This window comes from Heptranchias perlo, chromosome 5 (assembly GCF_035084215.1).
Source record: "Heptranchias perlo isolate sHepPer1 chromosome 5, sHepPer1.hap1, whole genome shotgun sequence".
Classification (NCBI taxonomy): domain Eukaryota; kingdom Metazoa; phylum Chordata; class Chondrichthyes; order Hexanchiformes; family Hexanchidae; genus Heptranchias; species Heptranchias perlo.
Genome location: NC_090329.1, coordinates 73,094,880 through 73,112,769, shown reverse-complemented (window position 1 = coordinate 73,112,769; position 17,890 = coordinate 73,094,880). Strand labels below are relative to the sequence as shown.

At 40.3% G+C, this 17,890-nt stretch overlaps 2 protein-coding genes across 3 annotated transcripts in view; both read left to right on the top strand.

Moving 5' to 3' along the window:
• Positions 1 to 230: 230 nt before the first annotated feature.
• On the top strand, positions 231 to 1,832 carry fabp7b (fatty acid binding protein 7, brain, b). Its single transcript, XM_067984651.1, has 4 exons — positions 231 to 412; positions 734 to 906; positions 1,254 to 1,355; positions 1,450 to 1,832. Exons 1-4 carry the CDS (start codon positions 340 to 342, stop codon positions 1,498 to 1,500), a joined length of 399 nt encoding a protein of 132 aa, XP_067840752.1. The 5' UTR covers positions 231 to 339; the 3' UTR covers positions 1,501 to 1,832.
• A 1,463-nt stretch (positions 1,833 to 3,295) lies between these two features.
• smpdl3a (sphingomyelin phosphodiesterase acid like 3A) overlaps positions 3,296 to 17,890 on the top strand; it is a 38,302-nt gene continuing 23,707 nt past the window's right edge. The window contains exons 1-4 of one of the 2 annotated variants that reach the window (XM_067984595.1): positions 3,296 to 3,464; positions 11,297 to 11,510; positions 14,336 to 14,480; positions 15,975 to 16,071. In XM_067984595.1, coding sequence (XP_067840696.1) covers positions 3,344 to 3,464; positions 11,297 to 11,510; positions 14,336 to 14,480; positions 15,975 to 16,071 — 577 coding nt within the window. In that variant the 5' untranslated portion in view covers positions 3,296 to 3,343. The remainder of the gene's footprint in view (positions 3,465 to 11,296; positions 11,511 to 14,335; positions 14,481 to 15,974; positions 16,072 to 17,890) is intronic. The other variant, XM_067984596.1, reaches the window with a different exon arrangement.

Sequence of the window (17,890 nt, the reverse complement as noted above, 5' to 3'; positions counted from 1 at the left end):
TATTAGGGGAATAGATCTTCGTTCCTTATTTTAGTTACAATCTCTCTACTTTCAGTGTTTTGTTCGTTTCACTATTCTTTATTACCACTTATTTTTCCGAATTCTTTTTGTGAAACTTTCCATTGCTTCAATCACAGTCGATGAGAGGCAATTTATCGTATCCGCTCTTCAGTATGCCCCGCCCGTGACTCCTCCCCACCCAGGGGCTGTATTTAGGGGCTAAAGAGCCGAGCTGGAGCACGGGCTTTGCAGTTTCACCGTCAACACGGTCGTCAATTTCAACTTTAACTCCAATTCTCAACGTGAAATCTCTTCCGCTCTTTCTCCGGTACCGTCACCATGGTCGATGCTTTTGTTGGAACCTGGAAGCTCACTGAAACTGAGAATTTCGATGAATACATGAAAGCTTTGGGTAAGCAGTGCACTGCTAACCTGCATAAATACCTCGGGTTCAATCTAAACCTTAGATCTGGAGTGGGATTCCAAAAAGGATGGTCAAATCTTGTATGGAGATATATGCTTGAAATAAATGCCATGTGTTTAGACTTTGATTACAGTTTAGGAGATCCATATTTTAAGAGCAAACTAAGTTACAGGCATGTCTTGGTTTTGTTAAACCTAAATAATTTCTCACTTTTTTGCCCAAGTAGAACCAGTAATAAGTTAGTCTTTATTTACATCTCTCGCTTTGAACAGTGGACGGCAACTCGTACAATATCTGTATTTTTGACAGGTGTGAGTTTCGCGACGAGACAAGTTGGGAATGTTACCAAACCGACGATTATCATCAGTAAAGAAGAGGATAAGGTGGTGTTGAAGACTCAGAGCACCTTTAAAAACACCGAAATCAATTTCAAACTTGGAGAAGAGTTCGACGAGACCACACCAGATGACAGAAACTGCAAAGTAAGTTTAGGAAATGGCTATGCAATTTGTTTTTCTCTGTGTGTGTGTGTGTGTATTAGGAGTAAGATGCAGGCGCTGTGGATAATAAAAGTGCCCCCAAAGAATTTGAATCTTTCTGCCCGATCTCTGCATTGGGAAAAGGTGCTGAAATAAGCGGAGGTGCTGTTCAAGAGTTGTACATCCCAATGTGGTACCACACCGTTGTATGCGAATCCGTGCTCTAACCTGGATTTAATTGTTTATAGCTATATTAACGACTGTAATCGTCGGCAACCAATGCCCAACTTATTGTTTATTCTAATTAGGTAGCTTTACCGATCGATAATTCGTACTTTTGTTGTCAACAGACAACGGTGACATTGGACGGTGACAAGCTTGTCCATGTCCAGAAATGGGGCGGAAAAGAAACTAGTTTTGCCAGGGAGATCAAGGACGGCAAAATGATTATGGTACGTTAACCCGCAGTTACATTTCTGGTGTATTGCTCTTTCTGTGTGTGAGTGGCTTGAGTTGTGTTATTGAATTCTTTTTATGTTTAAACAGACTCTCACGTTTGGCGATATTGTTGCCGTTCGCACCTATGAGAAAGCATAACATTCCGTGGGCATTCCCGTGCCCCGTCAGAGCAATCGGGTCCTATTTACTGGACTCAATGACAGTATTTGAAATCTGGAGCGGTCCTTTCTCTGGCAGTACTGTAACCTGCAGGGATTTCCATTGGGGGAGCCAATCCACGAACCTCTTTTGTAACGAGATCCGAAATACTGCATTTTATGTTGTAAAGTTTAACAGAATAACAATGTTGTAATATCTGTACATCACTTATCCATGTTTTTATTTTTTATAAAACGAAGTTCAGTTGTGGAAGGTCTGTGTTTTAGTCACAATGACAAGTTGAAACAGTTAATAAAAATGTTGCTCTGGAACTGACAGTTGTGGTGTTTCTTAAGCTAATAGATTTATTTCTATCATGTCGTTTTATCATTCATACTAAATCCCTACGCATGGCTTTAAATTACAAAGAATATTTTGGTTGTTTAGTTTCTTTGTAATGAGGTGAGTATAATTTATTTTATACTTTAAGGCGTTTAAAATACATTGGCACATTTTTAAAAGCCCACAGCATCCTTCACTCAGCTGTTTTCTGCCTTCCTCGGGCCAGCTGAAGTGGCATTTATGGTCTGTGGTTGCAATTGTCCAAAAGGAAAGTGGTCTGGGTACGGGTGGGTCCAAAATAAGTCCCACAGCTGCAGTAAGTGCACATTCAATATATCGGCCCTGCTGGGTAGCAGGCGTAGAATACGTGTTTTTTTTTTGGTTATTATTCGACAAACTGTTGGCAGAACAGTAATAATAACGATTCAGATGTTAGTTAAGAAAGTGCACTCCATTAATTGAAAAGAAAGGTTAAACAGTAATACGAAGTGATGAAATATAGTTTTCCAATTTGCACATGAAAAAATAAATGATTTGTGCAAACGATTCTGAAATGCACATCATGGAAGATAACATGGTTCCCAGAGACTACAGGAATTCCAATGTCCATAAGAAAACCGCAATTCAAATTTGCTTTGCAGAGGGATAACTGCTCCAGCTCTACTCGCAGCTGGTTTGGGTCAGTCCTCTCTGGATGGATCCTAACTGCACTTGGTTTTGCGTAGCCCAGGGGGTGGTGGTGATTTTTAATTTAAATTATTTGAAATGTAACTTGCTGTAAAACAGTATTTTTTTAAAAGCAAAGTAGCACCACAATTTCGAGCTTTCCATATTTTTTTTAAAAATACGTTAAGTCTGTTTAAAACTAGTGAGCTGAGATAGTGGAATGCAGCAAATAACCCGACTGCTTATGCTACAATCTACATTCACCTGAGGAAGGAGGAAGCCTCCGAAAGCTTGTGGATTTTAAAATAAAATTGTTGGACTATAACTTGGTGTTGTAAAATTGTTTACAATTGTCAACCCCAGTCCATCACCGGCATCTCCACATCTAGTCAGTTGCAGTTGACTTCAACAGCATCTAAAACGAATGCCACTCTACAAATTCGAAATACAGGAATAGAAAAATCCTTCAAATTTACATATATGTCGATTCTATACACGCGAAATTCAAAATTATAAATAAAAAAAACGCTTCACTGATTTCAGATAAACTGATTTTGGAATGCAAAATGTAATCCATGCTTATACATTTTACTCTTAAAACAAGAATTAACAGTCGCAGTGTTTAGATAGACGTGCAAGCTCACCTTTTTTTGGTTGTTAATATTTCCTTAATATTAATATGAACACGATTGAACAATACCAGCCACTAACACTGTGCGCTCAGTCCCGCCCTACTGTTCCCAATGAAGAGCCTCCCACTTGCCCCATCGCCGAGCAGAACGTCGTCGGGATATGCGCCGGTCACGTGCGCGCTGTGTCCCTCTGAGAAGGAGCGATGGAGGCACTGCTCAGAGTTATGTGTTTGTGGTTCGCCTGCAGTTTGTGTGCGTTCACTCCAAGCACGTCTGTTTTCACCGCCGCACTACATCGGAAAAGTACAGGAGACAGGGTTGTAGGTGAGTGGAGTGTGTGTGAGAGTTGCTGTTGTCCCCGGGGACCGCGATTTAAAGGAATGGGAGAAGTGTTTATTTGTTTGTTTTGGGTTTAAGGTAAACCATTTTTCCCCACCGAGTTCAAATTCATTGCTGGTTTACAGTAGCAAGAACAGTAGTATCAAATAATCACTTCTACAGAGTGTTACTGTTGTTTGGATCTAAAGTTAGGTCGGTAGAACACTGCTGACTGTTTTGTAATGTTAATTTATAAGCATCGGTAAGATAAGCTTTTGTTTTGGAAGGAAAGGATTGATTCTTTGCAGATTGCAGTCTGATTCGTTACAAAATAACTTCACGAAGATTTCCTAGATTTGAGAATTTTTAAAAAAATCTCAGACAGACAGATAGAAATTTTTAAAAGTTTGTTATTCAGTGGCTAATCCGGAAATAACAACAGTGGGGATAGTTGATACTCCACAATTGATTATTGTAGTGGCAATTTTAGAACACAGTCTTTTTTTCGTCCAGTAATTCCTAAGGTCCATCTAGTGTGCCTTCTAATCACATGATACAACGATAATTGAGTTGTTGACCAATCATAACTACTACAGACTGGGATATGAGGAGGGGAAAACCACAGTGGTGAAAATTTTTGGGAAACAGATCCAAAGTCACCTGTTCTGCCCAAGCATGCTACATTTACCATGTGTCATGTCTCAGATTGCTCATATACTGTATCCTAAAATGTTATTCTCTGCAAGAAACCTAACTAATTTGCATTTCAGTAAATCAATACTACCTGCTTCCACCATCTCCCTAGGGAGCCTGTTTTTTTTCATGGGATGTAGGTGTCGCTGGCGAGGCCGGCATTTATTGCCCATCCCTAATTGCCCTTGAGAGCCGCCTTCTTGAACCGCTGCAGTCCGTGTGGTGAAGGTTCTCCCACAATGCTGTTAGGAAGGGAGTTCCAGGATTTCGACCCAGCGACGATGAAGGAACGGCGATATATTTCCAAGTCGGGATGGTGTATGACTTGGAGGGGAACGTGCAGGTGGCCTTGTTCCCATGTACCTGCTTCTCTATTCCTTCTAGGTGGTAGAGGTCGTGGGTTTGGGAGGTGCTGTCGAAGAAGCCTTGGCGAGTTGCTGCATTGCATCCTGTGGATGGTACACACTGCAGCCACAGTGCGCCGGTGGTGAAGGGAGTGCATGTTTAGGGTGGTGGATGGGGTGCCAATCAATCGGGCTGCTTTGTCCTGGATGGTGTCAAGCTTCTTGAGTGTTGTTGGAGCTGCACACATCCAGGCAAGTGGAGAGTATTCCATCACACTCCTGACTTGTGCCTTGTAGATGGTGGAAAGGCTTTGGGGAGTCAGGAGGTGAGTCACTCGCCGCAGAATACCCAGCCTCTGACCTGCTCTTGTAGCCACAGTGTTTATGTGGCTGGTCCAGTTAAGCTTCTGGTCAGTGGTGACCCCCAGGATGTTGATGGTGGGGGATTCGGTGATGGTAATGCCGTTGAATGTCAAGGGGAGGTGGTCATTGCCTGGCACTTGTCTGGCGTGAATGTTACTTGCCACTTATGAGCCCAAGCCTGGATGTTGTCCAGGTCTTGCTGCATGCGGGCTCGGACTGCTTCGTTATTTGAGGGGTTGCGAATAATGTTTCTGCATATTAGTTTCCAAGCACCGGCTGTGTCCTCTGGTCCTACTGGTGAAAGAGCTGGTCATGGTCTACATTAACTAGTCCCTTTAGAATCATAAAAACAGCATATCACTTCTCAGCCTTCTGTTATCCAGTGATAACATGTCCAATTTACATACTCTTCATAACTCAATCTCTCCATCCCCTTAATCATCCTGGTTGTTCTCTTCTGTATCCTTTCAATAGCTGCAATATTTGTTTTGTACAGTGGCAACCATGACTGTATACGGTATTCTAAGTGCGGGCGCACCAATGATTTATAAAGTGGCAGGATTATCTCACTGTTTCAGTTCAATTTGCACCCATTAATACATAGATTTTAGAAGTGGGTATACTGCAAAGTGGGGGGAGAGGGGAGGGGGTCGGGACTATGTTCCCCCAGAAAATATTTACTTTTGTCTCCTGGTTTGGTGCATTTTACAGTTTTTTTGCAATAGAATGTATTACATTTTTAGTGACCTTTGTAGAAGTGGGTATACTGCAAAGTGTAACACGTTAGACTTCTTACCGGTCAGAAAGAAGAGAAACCTGCTTGTAGAGAAGTGAATTGAACCCAACACAATTAGAATATGCAGTACAGTCATTTAGCAACACAACCTTTTTTCGGATTCAGTATGAGATAAAAACCACAATGACAGACTTTCGAGTGCAGCAACAACAACTGAATGGCTGCTACTTATGGGCGCCAGGAGAATAAACTCCTCTCTCACTTTTGAAGTCAGTGACCACCAGAAGCGTGCATGCTAATCTAGAAAACTAGTAAATACTGATGAAAATCTGAGACTGGAAATCTCAAATACTGAAGGCATAAAATTGTTAGTGCAATTTTGGTTGAGTTGGGGGGGGGGGGGGTATATCTGGGGTATGCCTGGAAATTTTTGAATTTTCCATTAAAATTAATACATTTCTCAACAGTCATTCTCTCATACGTACCCCTCACAGAGACATTATGCTCCATCCAACTCCATGCCCTTTCGCAGAGACACACTCTCCTCCTTCAACCCTCCCAATTCATTTTGCCACTTATCTCCCTCTCACCACCCCCACCCCCCCAACTCAACTTTGCACTCTTCCATACCCTTGGTATTCTTCCCACTTCCAATCAGTTTAAGTCTGTACTCTTCTTCCTCCCTCCCCATTCTAGCTGGCACTATTATACCCCCCATTCCAACTCCCTCATTTCATGTTGGCACTTTATTTCCCACCTTCCTCCGAATATGCTGGAACCGTCCTACCTCATTCCATCTTAATTAGCATTGGGACTCTCCTTCCTCTCCCTTTTAAAAGATATTATGGATTTCGCTTCCATCACTGCCACAACTCCCAGTTTTCCCTATTCCACTTCCAAAGCCCTGCTCTCAGTGCTTGCCTGTTCTCCCTTCCCTTCATTTCAATTCATTCCTCTTCCCTTAGTTGCCAACTATTTCCCCCTTCCACTTCCTTTCATTGCCACCTGTCTCTCCCTACTGTCTACCCCCAATTTTCCTCCTATCTAATTGCAGCTGCCAATGGACCAGGATTGGGCCCCTTTGTCGCCTCAGTGCTGCTCTGAGTGTTGCAAATAGTGGATGGGATCCTGCTACTGCCTACTTAGGTGGGAATTCTTGTCAGAACAGGAGTTCCCACCTAAAGCTTGCAGAGATGAGGATTCCTTCTCTTAGCTGCTATACTTGAGGAGTGGCACAGAGGGGCAAATGGCCTAGTCGTCATTTGCTGACCAAGAAAAAGTTGACTGAAGAAGTGTTTGCCACCAGTTTCCGTGGCTGAAAAGTGAGCATATGCTACTCCCCCAAAATTAAATGGTAAACTGCCTATATCCCCACCTACACCCCTGCAGACATCTAACTTTCGGCCAAAGTTATTAGGGGAAAAAAAAAATCACAAGATTGCTGTGCTGACCTGATCCTGGTGAATCTATGCTGTACACTTTCAATGGCTTTATTGTCCTTCAATTGGGTGCCTAAAACTGTGGATTAAATTTATGCAACATATTGGTTGGGCCACAGTTTTAGGCATCCCATTGAAGTAAAGCCATAGAAAGTGTGTAGCATAGATTCACCAAGATGATGCCAGGAATGGGAAGCTGTAGTTATTGGAACAAAAAGTGCTATGGGAGATTTGATAGAGGTTTTTAAAATTATGAAGAATCTTGGGGTGACTAGGGAAAGACTTTTTCCTCTGGTTGGGGAGTCATTAACGAGAGGTTCTAAATTTAAAATCATCACTGAGAGGGAGGTTAGGAGAAATTTCTTTACGCAGAGTTGGAGCATGGAATGGTTTGCAACAGGGAGTGGTTGAGGCAGAGACCATTGTATCTTTTAAGGGAAAATTGGTTAAATCTTTGAAGTGGAGGAAGATACTGGACAATGGGGAGAGCACGGGGCAGTGGGATTAGTTTTTGGATTACTCTAGCTAAGAGCTGTAACAGATACAATAGGCTGAATGGCATCCTTCTGTGCTGTGAACTTCTATGATTCTACTGATGTACTGATCATTGTAGTATTAATAGAATAGACCAGAAAGATTGAAAAGGAGAGAGAGGTTGCCTATTAGACAGCGGGCTCTATCTTGTGCAAAAGAGGTATTTGTGCTTCCTTAGATATGAATGGAATATTCCAATCTTGAATGGATTTGGGTTTTGTTAAAAGCTGCTGACGGGAAAGGAAGTGTTTAGCATGAAAGAGGACACTGAGCCTGTTTAAAGCAGCTTTAACAATGGAAAAGATGGGAGCATGAGAGATTGAAGAGACAAGATTAAATAAGTTCAGAGGGACACATCTTGAGGATGATGGAGTGATACGATCAGGTTCAGAAAGTCATATATTGGAGTCCAGAGAGGAGAAGGTCACAGACGTGGTGGGAATAAAACTTGATGGTGGTCAAAATGGTTGAACAGAATGGAGCAATGAAGGGAAGGTTCTTCACCAAGATCATCAGATTCTGGAAAAGCTGGAGCCTTCAGTCAAAACAACAAAATTAATGCTCTCATTTGGTGTTGAAATAAAACACACACAGCACAGGCTGCAATTAAACCAATAGTCATTTCTTAGAAAGACATCCCCCAGTGCATAAACCTGGGTATAGTTGAAGAGAAAAATGAACCAAATAGGTCAGTTTTCTGTTTAGAAGAGTTACAACTGTAGCAACAGGACGGAAGAAGTGTGGAAAGGAAGATTGACGGAACTTACATGGTAACTTTTTCCCACCTTGTTATTACCATTTATAAAAGGATAAATCTGCAATTTCATGTCCTTAGTGGAGTGCTGCGCTCGCTGGGAATACGGAATACTCTTGCAGCTTGTTTAATAATATGTCACAGTTATGGACTGTGCAGTAACAATTTTTTGAAGACCGTGCAGATTTATATTGTGTGACTGAAGATAAAGTGTATTGGCTTACAGTGAAAGTCCCCCGCAACATTACAACACAACGGACCAAATAAATTTGTGACTGAACGATACTTGGGGGGTAGGGGGAGCCTTGAACATCGTGTACTATGCAGCGAGCATGGTGGCGAAACAGGCACTCAGCACCGATCGAAGAGCTGAAGTGATGGCACATTCAGAGCTAATGAATATTGAGATGAGGCAGTGGATGTTAAATACTTGAATTTCAGGAAGGCATTTGTCACTCTCCCGCATAAATCTGATTTACTAGGTACATGCCCCTGTGATTAATGGTGAAGTATTAGGCTGGATTGATGTGTTACTGGAAAGTACTCGGCAAAGAATGATGGTTTGCGGGAGGGTATCAGAATAGAAACCAGCTGTCCATGAAATCCGGGGCGGGGGTCAGTTTTGGGGCCATTGTTTATAATTTTTATAAATCACTTGAAGGGCAGAATATTGTCCAAGGTTTCTAAGTTGACAGATGGAACCAAAGAAAGGATCTGTACAAGCTAGCACAACAAGTAGAGAAGTAGCAGATGGAATTCAACACACATAAATGAAAAGTCATGAGATTAAGTAAAAGTGAGATTGCATGTTAAATGATGATGTGATTGAGAAAACAGGACAGCAGAGAGATCTGGGTGTTTTGGTGTATTGGTTGTTAAAACTGGTTCAGTGTTTGCAAGAAGTCAAGAAAACAAATAAAGTGTTGGAATATTTAGCCAAGTGTATGATTTAGAAGTCAAAGAAGGTGATGTTGAAGATGTATTTGGCCTTGATGAGGCCACATCTTGGAGTACTATGTTCAGTTAGGTCTCCATATTATAGGAAAGAAGCAGAGTTACGAGAGGAAGGCTGTAAGGTTGATTCCTGAAGCTAGAGGGTGGAGTTATTAGGAAAGATTGTCTATCCTGGGACTTTAAGTGCTGGAGAAGAGGAGCACAAGGATGGATTTAAGAGAAGTTTTTTAAGATTTCCACAGATATAGAGAAGTTGAATCAAGGAAAGTTCTTTTGTTGGGCACAGGATTCATGGACTAGGGAACACAAATTAAAGTTAAGGGTGTCAAGCAAAATAAGAAATGTAGGTAACATTTTTTAATAAAAGGATGATAGAATTGTCGATTAGATTGTTAGTGGGGATTGTGTAAACCATTGCAGGTTTAAAAAAAAGTATTTGATGAATTCTTGGCATATATGACTATTGGCTCTATAATCTTTTTTGGAAGGGTGGGCCCGAAGGACTTCTGACCAAAGCATTACTTGATTGCTCATGGTGTGCTGGGCAATATGCTGGTTTATAATGGGGTATGCGAAGTAGGAATGGGCAATCTTAGTGACACTCAGTGTTCATCTTGAGAAAATTATCAGGTGATTGCTTGAAGGCACAGTGGTCTCTGGTTCTGTGATCTGATTGGTTGAAAGTACTCTACACTACACAACATTGCACACACTTTCCCCTTTCGGTTCATAAATGTTGTTCTAGTTTGTATTCTATTTTCCCGTTGAGTGATGCTTTGCCATCTCAGCATCAATATTTGTGTGTGTGTATGTATGTATATAGAAAATATTCTATATAAATCAAACACACAGCCTGTCATTCATTTAGACTTTGACATTTGACTAAGTGCTACAAATTGAATTGAATTGTAGTGTAGTGACAGGTCTGTTCCTCTGGGTCCCATCAATAGTGAGGAGAAAAGAGCCACAGTAGAGGGACAGATGTATGGAGAACAGGAACAAAGTGGCTGGTGAATAATGAATATTGCCCTGGAATACTGCAGACTTGCCTTGCCCAAATATTGGATTACTAAATTTGACAGAGAAAATTACCTCATTCCTAATCCCCCATGTTATCTTGGAGGCAACTCTATCCCAGAGAGACTCTTTCCACCCCCTTTCACTCAAGGAGGTGAGTGACTAGTTGGGTCTTATCTTCAGTGTACCCTTGCATGAAGCTCTGCACCGTGCACTTTCTTGTTGCTGATTCCTGTGACATCTCTTGTGCAAATGATTGAGTGTGGCAGATTATTGCCCAGCCTACTTTTAGCTCAAGCATTTTGATGTACTTGGTTGTCTGGTTAGATATCCAAGTATCTTTTTGCCCAGGAAAATTAACACGTTACACCAAGCTTTTGGAAATGAACAAACCTATGTGACACACTTAACACAGAGCTGCATTTCAGCTTCAGAGAATGTGATCTCACACAGTCTGATACAAATATACAATTCCGCAGAGAAAAACACCTGTACGGTTTTAGCAATCTTGTGGTCCTAGACACCAAATCTAATTTCTATGTAACTTCTGTAATTTCTATGACCAGTTACATTATAAGGGATTTGATCAGACTTCATTTTTTAATGTGAAGGTCCCACTATACATATTAGGGGCCTCCTTAATAGAGAAAGCCAATTAAGAACAGCAAGGAGGAAAGAAACCACAGCAGGTAATTGGAGAGGGACAGATGTATGGAGGAGAACAAGCTGGAACAGAAGCAGAATGTTCAGAGGTAAATGGATATTGGCTTACAGGTGAAAAGAGTGCTGAAGCATGGAAGGTAACATTTCAAAAATAGATCCAGCAGTGATATAAACTTTAATGAGAAACTGCTAGTAAACATACACAAGTAGCTCTTCAAAAATATTTCATGATTTTTTTTTTAGCTTGATTCACTGTTTGAAGTTTTATTGGAATTTGACATTTATGCTGGACAGGTCTTTATATGCCAAAATGCTAATCTTTGCATTTTGTTTTCAATTAGGACAATTCTGGCATGTGACTGACTTGCATTTGGATCCTACCTATCACTTGACAGATGATCCTACTAAAGTTTGCTTTTCATCAAAGGGCCATCCAGCAAAACGTGCAGGACCTTATGGAGACTATTTGTGTGATTCACCATATAATCTTATCCAGTCTGCATTTAAGTTCATGAAAGATGCTAAAGTTCAACCCTCCTTTATGATATGGACAGGGTAGGTGCTGACATTACATAGAACTGAACTAAATGAATGTTACTGCCAAATACTAGCAGAGTGTAAAACCTCCAATCCTATCTAAAATCATATCTATTTCAGTACTGAGGGAGCACTGCATTGTCAGAGGTGCCGTCTTTTAGATGAGATGTTAAACTGAGGCTCCGTCTGCCATCTCAGGAACTATTTGAAGAAGAGCAGGGGAGTTCTCACCATATCCTCGTCAACATTTATCCCTCAATCGTCACCGCTAAAACAGTTTAATTGGTCATTTACCTTAGTGCTGTTTGTAGGACCTTGCTGAATGCAAATTGGCTGCTATGTTTCCTTTAATTACAACAGTGACTATACTTCAAGAGTACTTAATTGGCTGTAAAGTGCTTTGGGATGTCCTGAGGTCGTGAAAGGCTATATAAATGCAAGTTATTTCTTTTCTCCTTACCCTAAGAGAAATGGGGGAAGAAATAGCAAAGCCCTAGCAATTATATTTCAGGGTTCTACTGTGCCAGAGAGTGGCAAATGTAATACCCATTTTCAAAAAGGGAGCCAGTCCTAATACAGGTAGTTACAGATTAACATCTATGGTAGGAAGGATTTTAGAATCTTTAAAGATGAAATTACTAAATATGCAGATGAATAGAAAATAATTAGAAGCATCCAACATAGATTCCAGAAAGGAAGATCTTGCTTGACAAACCTGGATGTGGTGTACGTGGACTTTAAAAAAAAACCTTTGACAAGGTAGCACACAATCGACTGAGAAAATTAAGTGGTATGGAATTAGGGGGAAGGTAGAAAATTGTATTTAAAAACGGGTTAGAAGGGACGCAACATAGAGTAGGGATTAAGGGCAATTTCTCAAGAGTGGTTAGAAGTGGGTTGGGGTGTACCACAGGGTTCTGTTTTGGGATTCTGTTCATTGTGTACATTGATGATTTGGATATAGGGCTAGATGGAGTGTTGCCCAAATTTGCAGATGTTACTAAACTAGGAGGCATAGTAAATAATTCTTAGAACTATAAGATGGTGGAATGGACAAAAAAGTGGCAGAAGGAATTCATTGTCAATAAATGTGAGGTGGTACATTTTGATTTTAAAAAAAAGTAATAATTATACTTTGGGGGAAAGATGGATGATGTGAAAGAACAAAAGCAGCATGTCAAGTGGTTAAGGCCATAAAAAGATTAATGGGTTTTATGGCAAGAGGTATAGAATATAAAAGTCAACATGTAATGAATCTATATTTAAACCTTAGTAAGACCACTGTTGGAGGGTTGTGTGCAGTTTTGGGCTTCAATTGTAGGAAGGATGTTGAGGCAATAGAAAGGGTCCAGAGTTCACTAGGATGCTGCGTAGTATGAAGAAATACAAATAAAATTCGGGCTGTTTTTGGTAGAACAGGTTGCTGCTTTAGAACTGACTGCTTAGGTGCTGGGGCCTAGTAGGTTATATATTAAAGCCAAATCATTCGTTTGAAAAAGAGCTAGGCGCAGGGATGGAGTGGCTAGGCTAGACATGTCGGGAGCAGAGCCCAGTGCCACATGTAGGTACAGGATGGGAATTAGCGGCCAATGAATACATAACTGGGGCCTGGCTGATCAAATAGAAAAGTGGAAAAAAATTAAAGTATATATTTTAAACAGTTTAAATTTTACATAAACGTTGAAGAATGACTTGCCTTTTGCTGACTGCAAACTAGAAAAACAACGTGATGACCTAGCACAAAGGAACAGACTGCAGTTTGTGCCACACCACAACCCAGTGGATAGACCCTGCAACTGCAGGCAGACTAAAGGCACTTGTTTTACTATATTGCCATGTATACTCTCACTATATAAATCCAATAAAAAGAGTTAGCTTTTCAAGTAACTTTAAGGTGCTATAAAAATGCAAATCCTTTCTTATGACCTCAGGATATCCCAAAGCACTTTACAGCCAATGAAGTACTTTTGAAGTGTCATCACTGTTGTAATGTAGGAAATCTGTCAGCCAGTTTGCACACAGCAAGATCCCACACACAGCAATGAGATAATAACCAGGTCATCTGTTTTTAGTAATATTGTTTGAGGAATAAATATTGGCCAGGACACCGGGGCGAACTCCACTGCTCTTCTTCGAATAATGCCGCGGGATCTTTTTCGTCCACTTGAATGGGTAAACAGAACCTCAGTTTAATATCTCATCTGAATGACAGCATCTCCGACAGTGCAGCACTCCCTCAATACTGCGCTGAAGTGTCAGCCGAGATTATGTGCTCAAGTCTCTGCTGTGGGAATGGAACCCATAACTTTCTGACCCCCCGAGGCGGGAGTACTACTACTGAGCCAAGGCTGCAATAGGAACACTTAATTACTTTGGAAAATGGATTGTGCCATACTCAGAGCCTGACAGGAATTTGCAATGCATTTTGAAATGGAATGTTGCGATCCACTCAGTACTTTCAATATTGTAAACAATTTTACAACACCAAGTTATAGTCCAGCAATTTTATTTTAAATTCACAAGCTTTCGGAGATTTTCTCCTTCCTCAGGCAAATGTTTGCCTGAGGAAGGAGAAAATCTCCGAAAGCTTGTGAATTTAAAATAAAATTGCTGGACTATAACTTGGTGTTGTAAAATTGTTTACAATTGTCAACCCCAGTCCATCACCGGCATCTCCACATCAGTACTTTCAATATGTTATGGATTAGTCCTGTAAATGGCCAAGGCAAAGGGTATTGCATTTTAAATCTTTCCGCATAGTTTGATTATCAAAATATTGAGCACTGTGAGTCCCGTGACCGCTTACTATAGTCATTGCTTTTGGTTTTCTTTTGTTACTGCAGAGATAGTCCTCCCCACGTACCATTTGCAAAGCTCTCTACAAAAATTGTGATTGACATCCTCCGTAATATGACACAGACTATCCAGGAGCACTTCGAAGATCTACAGGTTTTTCCTACATTGGGAAACCATGACTATTGGCCACAGGTAGTAGCTTAATTCAAATTTGTAATGAAAGAAACATAACAATATATAATATAGTGCTTTGCATAAACATATACATCAATTTTCTATGGGTGTTATGTACTTGTATTTATATACATAACAGGGATACTCCACAAGCCCTAGTACCTGTATTGGGTAAAAACAAATGCATTATTCAAACCAGCTTCAGCTCATGTTCAAATTTACCTACCTTCATTAGGCAGGATCTGTCCGAATAGAAGTATTAGGAACAGAAAAAAAATGTCCTTGTTTGCTGTAAATGTTGTTTTATTACAAATCAACAAAATACACAACTGAGGTAATTTTGGATTCATGATTGACAACTTTAAAGGATGGGAATGACACATTTGTATGGATGGTTTTGAAAAAGTTGTTTAATTTTCAGGAGCATCAATAAAGTAAAAATTTATATTCCATAGTTCTTTGGGAAAAATAATTAGCAAGACTTCTATATGATAAATATTGCAACTTCTCTACCAACAAGGATTATTCAATATGGTAAATGCTGCAAGGCGAAGCTTCTACTGCAAAGCCTCACTCAGCCGCAGTGAATATCAGGAAATTGGTCAAAGAGGTCATTGCCTCCGATTCACAGTACTTCCTCTTTTCTGGTGATTAATTTTAATCATTGACAAATCACGAGTGCTGCAAGTCAGGGACATTAACCCCCAAGCCCGATTATGCAATCCACGCCCCTGTCGTGTAGGCTGTTTATCGGACAATTTTCACACATGCTGGTTATTCTGGGACTGAGGGTAAGGCACATTATTGGCCAAAGTAGAGGGAGCTTTATTCTGCGTCAAACTGTGCTATATATAAGCTGGTTGTGTTTAATACTGAAAGTGGAATTTGAAATAGAAAAGTGTTCCATTCCCTAGTGCTGTCATCTCTTGCTTTGATGAGCAGATAAATCAATTGATATGAAAAATGGACTTGTTAGAGTAGCAGAAAAAAATTCTGCTTGTAATTATTGGTTTGAATCACAATGGTACTGGTTCCCCTGATGGACAATTGGCTGAAGATGCCCCCAGCATAGCACCATGCCACACAGGCCAGAAGGTCCTAGGTTTGATTCATTGGTGCTTCAGATAGATAGTCTTGGAACAGCGGTTGGAATGCTATAATTGGCATAGTCAAACTTTTGAGCTGGGTTAAATATCAGTTGGAGTTTCCTCCCCTGATTTCTATCCAATGATTCCTGCTGAAAAGCACTGATGTGTGGGCATTGGTTGTAAATAGAATTGTGTTTGGCCATGATGCCCTCCACCCACCTTATGTCGGCTCGAGGGAAGAATGACCACTTGAGAGAACTATTGCCCAGTAAAAGACAGCATCTTCAGCAGAAGAGCTAAGGGACATAGGAGAAAATAATACCAGAATCCTAATAAAATATTTACATTGAAAGTATTTCTTGATATGGTAATTTTTTTTAAAGAAAATTATAAAATCATGTCCATGATTTCCTTATTTTGTTAGGACCAGCTTCCTGTTAATGTGAATGAAGTTTACAATGCTGTTGCTGATATGTGGAAACGATGGTTGACACAAGATGCACTTAGGACCTTGCAAAAAGGTAAAATTTGATTGCCGCTGCTTATAATGTGGTTTTAATTGAAAAGGGGAAATCCTATTCAATTGTAAAATATGTCATTTAATAATTGCTTTTTAAAGTCACCTATGTGATTTCTTCTTCAAAATGTCTTGTGTTAAAACTAATTTGATCATGCATACTTGTAGCACTATCCCAATAAAGTGCATATGAAACAAATTTAGGTTAATTTTAAAAACAAAACAATCAAAAACAAACTACAGCACAAGTCCAAATCAGTTCATTTGCACCAGTGATTTATGTGCCTTAGTGAAATGACTGAAGGTACTTAGTATCGCAATGTCCAGTAGATGCTTATTTGTGTAATGGTGCTGGAATGCATATGAGTTCTGTTAGTAAAAAGAAGCTGAATTGATAGGATAACAATTTGCACCTCCTTGTGCAGTCACCTGATTCATTTATGTATATTAGACTGAAGATTTTTTGTATGCTTTGGGACGGCGTTGTGGAGGGGTCTCACACCTCAGGGCTTTAGTACACTTGGTTCTATTCTGAGTTATGTCCTACTATTGTGTTGACGTACACCCAAAACCACTTTGTGTAGACACAGAAATGTGATATAAATATACCCTAAAAGTACCCCATGGCAACATTCTTTGTGAACAAGTTTCAGCATATAGAATTTAAACCCAGTCATGCTGAATTTAATAAGCCCCCTTAAAATCATTACAGCTTGGTATCAAACTGCTTATAATGTATTAACTGATTTCCATTCAGTGCAACATAAGCATCACAATTATTTAAATCATATCAAACATTAGAGCACTCTTTTTAGGCAATTTTATTAACTGGTTAGAATTTTTAAATAAACAAAGACTCTTTTCAGAATTGATCTTTCAAACATAGTAACACTTTTGGACCTAAATCAAAAATATGCAAGTTTTTTTAAAAAAAAGTTCAAGTTTGCTATCAGTTGAGAAATGTTCCTTTATCCCAATAGTTCCTCTCGTATGTTTTCTGACTTACGAATTCTACAGTTATACCTCTTCAATGGCAAACAGATATAAAATACTTTAGCAGAAGTTTATTGGCTTGACTTGAAGAAACAAGTCATAGAAAGGGAGGAGGATATTTCAAAATTAATTGTATGTGTGTGCATGTAATCTTTCTTCCAATTCCTCCAGTTTGTTTCTTAATGCACAATAATTGCCCATTCTGAATTAACAATCAACATCACAGTAGTAGTGTTCATTCTAACCAGCATTATTTTTTTAATGTTCAAAATCAAGCTATAATGAGGTTTATGAAATCTTTCTATTAAAAATAATGCTTAATTTGTCAATTTTTTTTATTCGTTCATGGGATGTGGGCGTTGCTGGCAAGGCCAACATTTATTGCCCATCCCTAATTGCCCTTGAGAAGGTGGTGGTGAGCCGTCTTCTTGAACCGCTGCAGTCCGTGAGGTGAAGGTTCTCCCACAGTGCTGTCAGGTAGGGAGGGCGTTCCAGGATTTTGACCCAGGGACGATGAAGGAACGGCGATATATTTCCAAGTTGGGATGGTGCAGGTGGTGTTATTCCCATGTGCCTGCTGCCCTTGTCCTTCTAGGTGATAGAGGTGGCGGGTTTGGGAGGTGCTGTCGAAGAAGCCTTGGTGAGTTGCTGCAGTGCACCCTGTAGATGGTACACACTGCAGCCACAGTGCACCGGTGGTGAAGGGAGTGAATGTTTAGGGTGGTGGATGGGGTGTCAATCAAGCGGGCTGCTTTATCCTGGATGGTGTCGAGCTTCTTGAGTGTTGTTGGAGTAGCACTCGTCCAGGCAGGTGGAGAGTATTCCATCAC